Source organism: Malaya genurostris, chromosome 3, assembly GCF_030247185.1.
Source record: "Malaya genurostris strain Urasoe2022 chromosome 3, Malgen_1.1, whole genome shotgun sequence".
NCBI classification, from domain to species: Eukaryota; Metazoa; Arthropoda; class Insecta; order Diptera; family Culicidae; genus Malaya; species Malaya genurostris.
In genome coordinates this window covers 64,089,704-64,104,747 of record NC_080572.1, presented here as the reverse complement: position 1 = coordinate 64,104,747, position 15,044 = coordinate 64,089,704, and the positions used below count along the sequence as shown (strand labels likewise).

The window sequence follows — 15,044 nt, the reverse complement described above, 5'->3', positions numbered from 1 at the left end:
ATGAAACATGGATCCATCACTAGACTCCGGAATCAAAATCATAATCATCTGAGCGGACTACAGCAGGTGAGCTACGTCAGAAGCGTCCAACGGCACAACTGTCAGCTGAGATGGTTATTTTGGGATTCTTCAGTATTGTGGGATGCACGTGGCATAAACTTCATCGACTATCTCGGGAAAGGCAAAACAATCTCAAAAGTGAATAATACATAGCGCTGTTAAATCGTTTGAATGAACGAATTACACTTTGAATTGAGGGTCTTGGAAGTTATGACTGAATCGTTTAATGAATTCTTATTCAGGGGCCTGTAAATTAAAAAAACAAATTCCTGCGATGTTTTCCTGATTTTGATCAAAAAATCTTCCATATGATTGAAATATAAACAAATCAGTTCATTCTGCTTAGAATTGCAATTCTAAGCGAAAATCTTAGTCAAAAGTACTTCCGTTTACCTGATAACTGCTCGAGAAAAATTATTTCATATCAATTCAAATGAAAGGTTTTGAAAAATTCTTGAATTTGATCTCGATCCGACTCCCAGTTTCGGAATTACCGGGTAGTAAGTGTAAAAAATTTTAAACGAAAAGATAGTATTAGTGAAAGTGAAAAATTTCAATTGTTATAAATTGGGCTTCAAACTATTTCAATTTGTTAATCATGTGAGTTCTTAATCATACGAATCGACTTCGGCTATACCGACTCCGGATTCAAAAGTGGTCAATTCCGTAAAATAAAGTTCACTTAATTTTCCCCGAGATGTCGCAACCGATTTTCAACAGGAATGAAAAGTCTTGAGGTTTCATAGGTTGCTATAGAATTTTATCCGGATCCGACTTTCCTATTCGAAATTAAAGAAGGATTTGTGTTACAAATTTTATACCGATTCGATTTGTAGGTTGTGCTAGTTGATGTCCAAAAAAAAGGGAATAGATAAGGCATTATTATACTAGCTTGTATAATCTATTCGATAGCCTGTTTGGGAAATTTTTGATGTGGAACACATCTTTATTTTCTATAAAGGGATGCAAATCAGAAACTCAAGGAAAAAATACACATAGGTTTTAAACACTTACAGTTCAGTCTATTTTGTATCAATTAATAATATTATTTCATCATGTAATTTGAAATATTTTCGATTTGAATCGTTGCCACGTATTTTCAATTATATATGATTGAAATTTTGATTAGTAGCTAGCAGTGTCCTATTTTGTCTGCTAAAAATCTCCGGTATATCGGATTTCCCTGCCATAGACGACGGTTTTGAAGGAGTAAGTGATATATCAAAGAGAAAGCATCGCTCTGATTGGTCAATCGATGCAAAGACGAAGCTGTTGGAAGCGTGAATCTATAAATAGAAGCGAAATTATAGCTAACGTTTCAGTATTCGACTACAGGCGTCCCGTAAACAATCAACGCGCAAGAATGTTCCACAGAAGGATGAAACTAGTTTCCCACGGCTCCCACCGAAGATGGCTATTGTGAAAAAATCCAAAAATATGAAGACCCCGGTTTTGACAACACATTCAACATTGAGCTGAAACATTTGAGCATTCGCTCATCTGTTTTCTTAGCTAAAATTTTTACTGGGAGCTTGGATACTTCCCTTCAATGTGGAAGTTAGCTAAAGTTATCCCAGTTCTGAAACCGAGGAAAGATCCTTCCTTTTCCAAGAGCTATCGGCCCATCAGCTTACTCTCTGCCCTATCCAAGCTGTTTGAAAAGTCAATACAAAGGCGAATTCTTGCTTTCGACAGGATATATTACTGGAAGAACTGTTTGGGTTCCGGAAAGGAAGATCCACCATCCACCAACTCACAAGGGTTAGTTAACAATGCATTGCAATGTCATCCAGCAAAACAAATCAGTGTCCAAAACGACTGCCATGGCAATATTGGATATTGAAAAGGCATTCGATAATGTGTGACACGATGGCCTGATGTTTAAATTGCATCGGTATAATTTTCCCATGTATCTTATTATAATTATCAAAAATTATCTTGCAGATAGAGCATTCCAGGTTTCTCTGAATAATGCACTTTCAGAAAGATTTACTATTCCTGCTGGTGTACCCCAAGATCCCATCCTATACAACATTTTTACATCAGACATCCCACCTCTTCCGGGTGGTGGTGTTCTGTCCCAATTTGCTGATGATACTGTCATTCTTTACAAAGGTCGTGTCATTAATGCTCTGAAGAATAAACTACAGATAGGTCTGGACGCTCTAACTGAATATTTTACAAGCTGGAAAATTGTGATCAATGCAGCAAAACCTCAGGTCATCTTGTTTCCACATTCAAGATCTCCAAAACTTATTCCATCAGACGAATGCCTGAAATCGATTCAGTGATGAGGGCATCCAATGGTCCGACGAAGTTATCTATCTAGGACTCACCTTTGACAGACATCTGATCAGGTCACATGTTGACAAAATCGTTCAAAAATGCAGCACTCATTAGGTCTCTGTATTCACTGATTTGTACTGTGCCTAAAGAATCAGATGGCTGTCTATAAACAAATCATCTACCCCGCAATTGAATACGCAGTCCCTGTTTGGAGGGGCTGTACACGAACGCACAAACTTAGGCTTCAGCGCATTCAAAGTAAGATCTTAAAGATGATTCTAAATCTACCCCCTTGGACAAGGACTAGTGAAGTACATGAGATTGCCTCCCTGGATATACTAGAACAAAAATTCGAACAATACTGCAGGAAATTTGAAGAGAGGTGTTCAATCTCTGTAATACAAATTATTCAAAGTTTGTACGTATTAGATTAGAGATAGATGTCGTTTCACGTTAACGGACGCGCCGAACGGAAAGTAATATTTTCATTAAATAATCCTTCATGAGTGAAGAAAATGCGTATCAACGACGAGAAAAAATAATAACAAACTGTCGTAAACAAATAGAGAATGTTTGTTATTTGAACGCTAACTCATATCAGCTAGATGCTGCACAAATATTTTTTGTGATGACTTCAGTCTCTTCTGCAAAAACAAATAAGTAAAACAACTATATTTATAAAATATTTGTATCTAATAATTTATTCTCTTGATCAACAATCATACTGGAAGCAATTAGTTGCCACTGCGTCTATACACTATTTTATAGACGCACCTAGTTATCTCCTGAATGAGAAATCTTCTCCAAAATACTGTCTTATAAAATATTCTCTATAAGATTCATTGTGTTTGCAATTACTAGTGTCCACCCTTTTTCATCGCAAGGTTTTTTGCGGCAATAAAGGTGTTCTTCATGAGCATAGCAACTGTCATTGGACCGACACCGCCAGGTACGGGTGTAATGTGGCCTGCCACTTTCCGAACCTCTGAAATTGTTTACACAATAAATATACGCCGATCGGTTTTTCGACTACAGAAACATACCTTCGAAATCTACATCTCCAACAAGCTTATTCTTTCCAGTTACCGGATCAGGAACCCGCGTGATTCCAACGTCAATTACGGCAGCCCCTTCCTTTATCATATCTGCATTGATTAATCCTGGTACTCCAGTGGCACTTATGATTATATCGGCTATCTTACAAAAACGAGCAAGCTCAGCTGGTGGAGTAAACCGATGGCAAATAGTAACAGTAGCATCCATAGCGCAGGTATCATTGCGACCATCAGCATGCAATAACATGGCAATGGGCATACCAACATTTTTTGATCGACCAACAACTACCACATTTTTGCCAAAAGTTTCAATTTGACACCGTTTGATCAACTCTTGTACACCCAGTGGGGTGCAAGGGATCAACGTATTCATGTCTAAACATAGTCGCCCAACGTTTCTTTCGTTGAAACCATCAACATCTTTATCACAGGACACCGAATTACAAACCTTGCGTTCGTTTATGTGATCCGGTACCGGCAGTTGAACTAGAATGCCGTCAACCATATCATCTTGGTTCAGTTCTTCGATACGCCGTAACAATTGTTCTTCCGTTATATCGGAGCCGTAGCGTTCGGTGTTGCTAACAATCCCAACATCTGCCGCGGCCTGCGAGCGGGTAAAAGTTATTATTATTATTGTAAAATCAAGTTCAAGTAATTTATTTTCCATTCCAGAGAAAAATCTTTCAATTATCTACCTTCATTTTATTGGCCACATAGGTACTGCTGGCCGGATCATCCCCGATCAGGATAGCAGTCAAGTGTGGGGCCCGGTGCCCTTGTTCCATCCACGTTACTATCTGCTCTCGTAGCTCACCACGTATATCACTAGCGATCTGTTTGCCATCGATCAATTTGGCCATTTCGTTCAGGCTGCAATGAAACACGCGAAAGTGGAAGTTTACTCACAAGTATACACAGTTGATTGGATCTAACTATAGCTAATAGCAAATTTCACTCTAGTACTAAAAAAACTACTAGCGAAACAAAACAACTACGAACGACGAAATACTGGGACGAAGTGAATTGCTTGTAAGCGTGTTATCAGGTAGTTTGATATAATAGTCATATACACGCTCAAATTGCAAGGTAGTATTTCACTAACTAAGCGATCCTTTATATGAAACTATACAGGGTGCTCCATTTTTTATGTCGGTATGTAAACATTGAATAACTTTGAGAGAAAACAACTGATTTCTATAAGTGATGTATTTTTATTCAATTTGGTTCCTTCCAATTTTTGGACTAAACAGTATCAATCAAGTGGTCACCTTTAATAGCAATTACAAAATGATTTTTTGCCATTACCGTTTCGAGCTTCTCGGGTGTTATAGCGCCGATTTTAGCACGAATGTTTGTACTTTTCAAATAACCCCACAAAAAGAAGTTCGGGGAGGTTAAATCACAGACTAACAGACAGGACACTCAAATTAGATTCTTCAATCATTTTAACTGTCATTTCGAATATTCCTTTATTTGGGACAGTACTCACATGTGTCATGATGGCGCCACGTTACCCTATCAAAAACATCCTGTCTGTCATCTAGTCTGTGTTTATTTTTTTCATTTACCAACAGAGTTGCCATTTATACAGAATTACCTGTAATGTATTGATATGTATTTGCATTTGTATGCGAATTTCATGCAGGATACAGATTTAATACATATTGCCAAAACTATATACAAAATTGTGCCTACCTCTCATCCTTCAACGCAATACAAAATCGAACCCGTTTAGTGGCAATATTTACTTGCTTCTGATCTGCCGCCACTTAATTTCGGGTGAAAATTACCAACACAATAAAAAAATAGTCTAGATGAACAATGTTGAGAAAAATAAATGGTTACCTTCCAACATCGCTAAAAAGTTTAATATATTATTAACGTAATATAATAATTTACTGTGACGATTCATTTCCAAATATTATGATGCAATCAGGCATCCCTGCAAGCAGCTGATCGGTGTTGACAAACGAGGGGGAACCAACTAGTAAATTAACTTTTACATAACACAAGGGGTGTACCGATAGTAAATAGTTCGCGCAGTATAATATAGGTGGAACTAGTGCATCACGAAAAATTATTTTTTATAAGAATTTACTCATACTGTCATGTCTGTTAGTCTGTGGTTAAATCAGGTGATTGTCAGATGGTGCCTTTTTGCCGCGATATTGCCGATATGCACGTTGAGTTAACACAATGTAACGACTGTTTTCGATGTAAAGTGTCACTATTTCAGTGCGTTGTTTCGGTGTGAAGAGATCCTTGGCAAAAATTGTACTGAACTGACGTTTCCAAAACATATCTGTTGCAATCGATCGGTTGGTAACTGTGAAAGTTATTCAGCGTTTACACACCGACATAAAAATGGAGCGCCCTGTATATTTGCATGGGTAAAGAGCTCTGCATTAGGCAAAATAAAAGCATTCGACTAAATTACTTGTCGCGGTGTTCAGTTTAAAAAAAAACTTTCATTCTTGATAATAGTATGAATCAGTATTATTGAGTTTAAGCTTTATGTACGATTCAGACGATCCGTCTCCTTCCGTCACAGTCAACCTCCGTCACCGTCACCGTCAACATTAATTACATGCATCCTTATGGAGACATTCACACGTAACGTCACCGTCACGGAACGTCTTGAAGGACGGAGCATGTGAACGTTCCGGTAAAGAAAGTATTTGTCGTAGTAGTCGGTAATAACGCGTCGCTAAGAACTTTGTTATTTTCAATAAACAATCATTTCACTGTTATATTTCAAACCAACCAGGCGGTTTTACTTATAACTCTGCAATTGGTTATGGGCCCAGAAGGCCTAACCTGAAGAAAAGATAAAAATGTCCTTTGCAAGAAGTCCTGTTCCGCAAGGAGATGGAAATTCAACCGGCGTTAGGGGTGAAGCAGGAAATTCTCGAGTCACCAGAAGTTCCGTCGCGCTGCCAGCCATTGAAAAGCTGAAAGGACGGGAAAATTATGCGACATGGGCATTTGCGATGCGGATGATTCTGATCCGCGAAGGAAGCTGGTCTGCGGTTGATGGCGACGGCACCGGTGTTCCTGAGGACGTGAAGCTCCAAGCTTTAGCCACGATCTGCCTAAGTATGGAGAGCTATAACTACAGCTTAGTTCAAGATGCGATAACGGCAAAAGAAGCATGGAACAAGCTGAAATCCGCATTTCGGGATAGCGGATTGACCCGTAAAATTGGCTTGCTGAAGAAGTTTACTTTGGTGCGGCTGATCAATTGTTCCAGTGTTGAAGAGTATGTTGACGAGCTGATGAGCACGAGTCACAAGCTTGCATCCGTTGGCTTCAAGGTAGACGATTCGTGGCTCGCAGCGATTTTATTAATGGGTTTACCGGAGCAGTACGAGCCCATGATCATGGGACTAGAAGCTTCCGGGGCTGCATTGACAGCTGATGCGGTGAAAGCAAAGATTTTGCAAGATGTGAAACTGGATCGTGGTCCGGTCAACAGCAACACAGAAGGTGCGCTGTACAGCAAAACTAACCGTTACAAATCTCATGAATCAAAAATAGTTAGCAAAACTGAGAAGCTTTGCTACATTTGCGAAAAACCGGGATATTTTGCAGCCAAGTGTCCTCAAGCTAAGAAGACATCGAAGGTATCCAAGCCGAAAGGATTGTGCAGCATATTCGCGATCGGAGATGTGAAAACCGATGGATGGTATTTTGATTCCGGTGCCACTAGTCACATGGCACGCTCTGATCAACCCTTCTCTGATGCGATTGTCATGAACCATGATGTCGGAACAGCAAATAACAGCAACATGAAGGCGATTGCTAAAGGTACGATAACGTTGGAGACACAACACGGACGAGTGGAGGTATCCAACGTATTGAAAATTCCGGACCTGGCCTCAAATTTGCTTTCGGTAAGCACAATTTGCAATCGAGGTAATAAAGTGGTGTTCACGGCGGATAAGTGCGAAGTCTGGGACAATAGCGGCGAGTTGATTGTAACTGGTGTTCAAGAAGGAGGCTTATACTGTGTCACGCGGCCGGAGAAGTTGTTTCTGGCGAATGGCATTGATCTGTGGCACAGGCGACTCGGTCATCTGAACGAAGGTAGCTTGAAGAAACTCAAGCAAATGGCAGATGGAATTGATTTTAAGAACGAAAGACTCGTGAATTGTAGAACATGTCTTGTAGGCAAACAAACACGTTTTCCGTTTCCGACCAGCGACTCCAGAGCAACGGAATTGCTAGAGCTGGTGCATTCGGATTTGTGTGGTCCTGTCGAAGTTCCATCGTTTGGGGGAAGCCGATATTTCCTCACCTTTGTGGATGATGCTAGCAAAAAGGTAGCGGTATTCTTTCTCGAGAAGAAAAGCCAAACATTGGAAGCATTCTTAAGATTCAAGGCCAGTGCTGAACGACAAACCGGTAAGAAGCTGAAGATCTTGCGGACGGACAATGGAAAGGAGTACATCAATGATGACTTTCGTCGAGTTTTGGAGCGTGATGGCATACGGCACCAAACCACATGCCCTTATACGCCGCAGCAGAATGGTGTTGCAGAACGGATGAATCGGACATTGGTTGAAAAAGGACGATGCATGCTGAATGATGCGAAGCTCGAGAAGAAATTTTGGGCGGAGGCTATTTCGACTGCTGCTTACCTAGTGAACCGATGTCCAACAAGATCACTAAAGAGCAAGACGAAGAGGTGTGGACTGGAAAGAAGCCAAACTTGAAACATTTGAAGGTGTTTGGATCCAGTGTGATGGTGCACGTTCCGAAATTGAAACGGAAGAAATTCGATCCGAAGGCATCCGTCTCGTTGTTAAAGGTTGCTCACAAAGACCAGGTGTGGATTACGACGAGGTGTATTCTCCCGTGGTGCGATATGCGACGATTCGTTATCTCATGGCGCTTGCGGTGAAGTACGATTTGGATATCGATCAGATGGATGCTGTTACGGCGTTCTTGCAAGGAGAGTTGAACGATGAGGAGATCTACATGTTGCAGCCGATAGGAATGGAACAACGAAGCGGAAAAGTGTGCAGATTAAAGAAAGCGCTTTATGGCTTGAAGCAATCCAGCCGAGTATGGAATACAAAGTTGGATGCCGTTCTGCAAAAGTTTGGTCTAGTTCGTTCAACAGTAGATCCCTGTTTCTATTGGCTGATAAATAAAAAGAAGATGATGTTCGTTACAATTTATGTTGACGATTTTCTGATCTTTACCAACGATAAAGTTCTGAAACAGAAATTGAAGGCGCATTTGAGCAAACATTTCAAGATGAAGGATCTTGGAGAGGCGAAATACTATTTGGGCATTCGAGTAACAAGAAAACGGGCGGAAGGAAAACTCTGGCTCGATCAACAAGCCTATATTGAGAGTATCATACGACGATTTGGAATGGCGGATTCCAATCCAGTTGCGACTCCCGCTGACCCAAGTATGAGACTGGACAAATCCATGGGACCAAGAAATCAAGAGCAAATCGATGAAATGAAGAAGATACCGTTCAAAGAAGCTGTTGGGTGTCTCTCTTTCGCAGCTCAAGTTACTCGTCCGGATATTGCTTATGCGGTAAATGCTGTAAGTCAATTCAGTGCTAATCCCGAACGACAGCACTGGGAAGCGGCCAAGAGGATAATTCGTTACCTGAAACGAACTACTACGAACAAGCTGGAATACTGGAACCAAGGATCAACAGAACTAATTGGATTTAGCGATGCCGATTGGGGAGGAGATCCAGACAACCGCAAGTCTACAACTGGGTACGTTTTTACGCTGCAAGGTGGAGCCATTTCGTGGAACGTAAAGAAGCAACCCACCGTAGCTTTGTCATCGTGTGAGGCGGAGTACATGGCTTTGTCTCGGACAATTCAAGAAACTATGTGGTGGAATAGTCTATGATCGCAGTTGTTCGAAGAGCATCCAGTGGTGATAAACTGCGACAACCAATCTGCAATCAGCATCGCAAATAACGGATCGTACAATCCAAGAACGAAGCATATTAGCATAAAGTATCACTTTGTCCATGATCTGTTGAGCCAAGGATTAATCAAATTAAGTTATGTACCAACAACAGAGCAGCCAGCTGATGGACTAACAAAGACAATGCCAACACAAAAGCAAAAGAAGTTCTGTGAACTTATAGGCGTCGCGGATTAGGGAGGAGTGTCGTAGTAGTCGGTAATAACGCATCGCTAAGAACTTTGTTATTTTCAATAAACAATCGTTCCACTGTTATATTTCAAACCAACCAGGTGGTTTTACTTATAACTCTGCAATTGTATTAAACAAATTTTGACGGAATCTGACGTTCCGATGACGGTGACGGAAGAAGGCGGACATTACTCAGTAGAATTGAGTTTAAGCTTTACTCCATGATTCGTTTTGAAACTAGAGGTGTGTCAAACAGTTCATATTGGTGAGCATCTCCGATCCGATCAGCTCATCAAAGTGAATCGATTCGAAGAATCAACTGATCAGCTCGTTTAGATTGAGCTGAAGGTATTTTTTGTACTATACGCCGTTTATCTTGCATATGTATGCATAGTCAAAACTAAATTATGGATTTTATCTTTATTGTCATATTAACAAACATATGCGAAACATAATTATTATGCCACATTTGTTTACTATCTGTAGAAGTGACATCCCTGGCTGTATCTTAGCCTACTGAGTGAGAAGTAAGATTTCCTTCCTACAATGTCTCATTTAAGCGCTATTCACACTAGACCGTGACGTAACCGGAACGGGACTGGACCGGATCCCGTCCAGGTTACACTTCAAATTTGTTTCATGCAGCTCCATGTGAATATTATCACTAGACCGTGTCGTACCCGTGTCTGTATCGACACACGACCGAAGCACGGTCAAAGCATGCGTTGACTCAAAGACACTATTGGCAGGTACTTGAATTGTCACATGCTTCCAAGGCTCCAAGACACAGAGGGAAATTCCACAAAAATCGTTACCAATCTTCGTTAGTAAAATCGTTAGCAAAGTCCCCTCCCGAAATCAGAAACGGAAACAAAAATAAAATTAATAAATCGTATGGCTAATGGTCCTGCACCGTGAGAAAGTGGTTTTAAGAGTTTAGTGATTTTTGAAACTCCACTACCACTGACAGTGTCAAAACTACATAAAATGTTGGTCAAAACCAATCAATAACAATAGTACATAAAATTATACTGGATGACCGGAAAGATTTTGCAGATGAGAAAGATATCCTGCCACTGTATGATGAGAATATTTTACAAATAAATCCCGGTACGTTGCGGTCCCATTCCGAATACGTCACGGCCTAGTGTGAATAGCGCTTTAATCTGCTACAGAAGGATAGATGCACGTATGAAAAAAACAAACAAAAGCACACATTTAGGGAAGTCGGATTTTTCGAATCGTCGATTATTCATTAATCGATTATAATTTTCAAACTAATCGAGTAAATTTTACTCGATTATCAGAGTTATTATTTGATTACTCGATTAATCGAACGATATTACGACATCCCTACACACTCATCTTTTTCATTGCTCTTCAAGAGCCGAAGATTCGTTCAGCTCGTACCATGTTCCCTTCTTCGCAATGCTCTGATCTAGGTAGCAAGGGAGTGAGCTGATGAGCTGCGGTTCTTTTAAAAAGAGCTGTGACCTATCAGCACACTTTTATGATTCGATTCAATTGAACAGCTCAGGAGTGAATTGTCCATATCTTTTTTTTTTCACTAAAAATTCAAGATTCCTTTAAAAACAAATGTCAGTACGATAAATGGAAGTCTAAGTCTAAGTCTGTCGAATTAAGAACATGAAGCAGAAAATTGTTCATGAGTATGGAGATTTTACATAATCACAGCTTGAATGAAGTGCATTTGTCCAGATGCAGAATATTTCACAAACAAACATGTTCAATTATAAGATCCACACAAGAATCTCACCTGTCTTTGATATCAGTACGGACATATCTATCACTTTCTAAAATGTTAGCTCCTGTCTGGCCCATCAGACATTGACTTTTGTTTGAATGCACCATTGTTACTCGATTTTTAAAACCGATAACTTTACTTATACTATGATAGTAACGCGGTTTCTCGTAACTGAATAATTCGTTCCAAGTGATGTCACCAATTACTCCAAATATTCCTAGACCTCGTGCACTTGTTATATATTTATTTAGAGAATATTTTCTATCTAATAACCGTTCTTTCGCTAGAGTCTGCGGCGTACAACTAAGCTCTCTACAGCAGGAAAGCCTCAATTTAGTCTCCGGAGGATTCCTCAAAGCATACGACCTAATACTGGCAAGGATTGTAGTAGTGGTGCCCATTGGCGTCAGAATTTTACATTTACAGGGTCAAAACTTTCTGGATGCGTATCATCTTCGTCTTTGATGGGTTCTTTATCTTAGATAGAAAATAAACTTGTTTTTAATTTAGCTCAGTTCGATCGTTACAGTATTCTCTTTCGTCGAATAGCCGATGGCCTTTTGTTGTTGTCTACGTGGATCGAGCTCGCTTTACTTTTGAATTACAGGAAAGGATTCCTATCACCAACTGGAAAAGGTTTCAAAACACAAATATTTTTGTTATTATTTAGTGACGTTCAGCATTCACAGGCGTAATCGTCTTCTTATGACGAAATGTGACAAATGTATGTGGAATAAATCCATTCAACTGAAACATTATTGCACGATCTGACATACATTCGTTATACCAACTTAGTATGAGTGAAAAATATTGTTTTTGATTTCGTTATTCATTACATAGATCAGCATCAGTTTGTTCACTGGTTCCATACACGATGCACGTAAAGAATGACTAAATATCCAGCAGTGAAATCGCGATCAAATAAAATGTGCATATGGCCAATAGTGCTGTTTCGTGTAAAGATCACTTTAATATAAAAAGAAACGTGTAATATAATTACTGTTGTGTTTTTCAACACCACATTCTTCTTTTATCTCCTTAATGGTGTCGGAAACACGATATTTCATCACATAATGTCGAAGCAAAACTCCATTCGACATTCTTTAATTGAATTTTTATTATATCAACATTTGTTTGTAAACTTACCTAAGGCTTGTTGAAATTTATACCCTGTAGTAAAAATTATATTTTGTTCAATAAATAGCCTAATTCTCACACTTAAAACGAAATTAATTGCAACTCACGTCATCATATTTATTTTGACAGCGCGTGTCCATTAATCTTCAGAACAGCGTTGCCACCAGGTCATTTTTCCCAATATCTGTATTCGGCGCAAAACTCCACCCATCTGACACCGGTATGTGAGCACCAGCCATTTGAAAGTATACCGATTATGTTGAGCCCCTCGCGTTTCGAGCTCCAAACACTGCGATGTTTTGATACTCATCGCGACTCTCAAATTGTGAAAATTATCTCCACTTGATGTCTCAAAACACTGTCTGCTGTATTTTAGGTAAACCGACAAGTTATTGTGACAGAGTCGACCCAAAATTCACTAATTTTCGTGCACTAAACAAGATAATCGCGTAAAACAAATGTATTACTGTTTGTTTGTTTACGTTGTAATCAGCTGATTTTGCAGTTTCGATTTTGATCTCATCAAGATGGCGTCGTGACAGGCGGCCGCAAAACTCAAACTGTACCCTATCGGAATCTCGTCAACACCAAGAAAATGTAACCAAAACTCATTTTGGTTAGCAAAAACAAGGTGTATGATCCGTGAATTATCGGTATTGCGGTCCAGGGGTTAAAAAAGTGTATACATACCGAGAAATCGGTATACCTGGCAACGTTGCTTCACAGCTTTCAACACGTTATAGAAAAGGTGCTCAATTATTTTGCTCGTATAATCCAATAAAACACCGAGAGGATTGGGTCTAGTTTGAAACAACTAATCATGTATATGGTTGAAGTAATTTGAAGGGGAAAAACGTCAGTTTAGACATTACACTCCAGTATATTAGCAAAATAAATACGGATGTGTAATGTCAGAGGTACAACTGGATATCGTGACTACGAGAAAAACTTATACTTCCGAATATCAATTAGTTGATCGATTGTGTGAATTGTGCAAGCTTTCCCCTTTTTCACTACTAGAATTTGATACAATACAATTAAATATTACGAGATAACCAGTATAGTTCTTTATGATAAAATAATGGTGGTTCTAAAAAGAATCTTTTATAAAGGCGTTTGTAATGGAGAGTGACGAGTTGAGTTCGAATCTATTCTGAGTCGGTGCTATGCATTTTATATAGCAAATCGGAACTGATATGTGCTTAACTACCTCAAAACCGTCTTCCGGGTGCGAAAAAGGCAAGCAAGCGTGATGAATTCTCATTATTTCCAAAAGTTTTATAAAACTTTGTTTTTCAGTTATTTATGGTTATTTTACGCTGTTGAAAATTTAATCACGCTGATCATATTTCCGATAGCTTGAAGAAATAATTATGTTGTTGGGTTAAGTACATCAAGAGATATTTGCGATAAAGTTCTGCCAATTCTTGAACAGAGAAAATTTTGAAAAGGCGCCCTATAGTAAAGTAAGTCGTATTCACGACAAAAATGTTTTGCAAATGTCAATAACTTTACGTCTAAAATTGTTATTTCCTAACCAATGACTAAAGTTTTCTTCAATTGGTTTCAAATCGTTCAATCACAATGTTTCAGGGTTAAAATTGTTTGATTCTATCAAAAAAAAAAAGATTTTCAGTCATATTCATAACTGTCCCAACAAAAATTTAAGTAGTTAGACGCTAGTCATTATCAATTTAATCAACCTCAAATATTAGTTCTAATCAACGCAAGTATTATTTAAAAAACGCATGTTTTCACTTAGATGTATTAGCGCGCCTTATTTTCGCAAACCTGCTAGTCTGACTGTGGGGTTTGAAAATGTTCATTGGTTTGCGACACGAATCCTTTAATAATTCAGCTAGAATTTATGTCAACTCTCATATTTTCTACTACATAATCAATCACCCTGGCATCTAAAGTGCCTACGGTAAAGTTTAAGGGCTGAAGCGAGTGTGTTTTAGGGTGATTTAGAGGGCTATTTTCACGCTTCAAATCTGATTTTCTCAGAAACGGTGACCAATATAAAAAAAATCCAACTGACAATCTCTTGGAAAATTAGTTTAGATTATTCTGTGAAAATTTCAGAATGATTCATTGACTTTAGCGGTCGAGAAGGACTTTTCTGAAGGAAGAATTGCATAGCTGAAAACGGAAAATTTCAACTTGTTCATTGAATATCTCGCCTTCAAAAACATGGATCAAAAATCTATCCTGACAATGTCTAGATAATTTAACTGAGATGCGTATAGTGCATAAAAACATATATGTTGTCGCGATAAAAATGAAATGCATGTTATTTTTGTAAATGTAAGTCGATTTCTATGTCGGCGCCATTTTAGTTCCCTGGTAACGTAACGAAACATGAGAGAGAAATAAAATCGGCTCAAAAAGACTGCCAAACAAGCGACAGCTTTCTTTGATTTTATGTGATGTAGTCAAACTTGTAACCGAAAATATCAAAACGTTCTTGGCCACCCGGCCACATCGAGAGTCATTTTACACATTTGCGAGAGAGCATGGAGAGAAATGTAATACACACAGCGAGCCACGTGGTTTTACGCGACCTACTGGCCTCAGCCCTTAACAACAGATATAATATT

The 15,044-nt window shown here is 39.0% G+C and overlaps 1 protein-coding gene across 3 annotated transcripts; it reads right to left on the bottom strand.

The window, feature by feature from the left end:
• Positions 1-3,020: 3,020 nt before the first annotated feature.
• Positions 3,021-12,610, bottom strand: LOC131435702 (bifunctional methylenetetrahydrofolate dehydrogenase/cyclohydrolase, mitochondrial). 3 transcript variants are annotated; one of them, XM_058603852.1, is made up of 5 exons: positions 12,454-12,610; positions 11,320-11,934; positions 4,100-4,274; positions 3,390-4,008; positions 3,021-3,331 (listed from the first exon to the last, which is right to left on the bottom strand). In XM_058603852.1, exons 2-5 carry the CDS (start codon positions 11,706-11,708, stop codon positions 3,204-3,206), a joined length of 1,311 nt encoding a protein of 436 aa, XP_058459835.1. In that variant the 5' UTR covers positions 11,709-11,934; positions 12,454-12,610; the 3' UTR covers positions 3,021-3,203. The 3 variants fall into 3 exon arrangements, with proteins under 3 accessions (XP_058459835.1, XP_058459836.1, XP_058459837.1); XM_058603853.1 differs by lacking the exon at positions 11,320-11,934 and having other exon boundaries at positions 12,454-12,607; XM_058603854.1 differs by lacking the exons at positions 11,320-11,934; positions 12,454-12,610 and adding an exon at positions 4,894-11,252.
• Between the last annotated feature and the right edge of the window lie 2,434 nt (positions 12,611-15,044).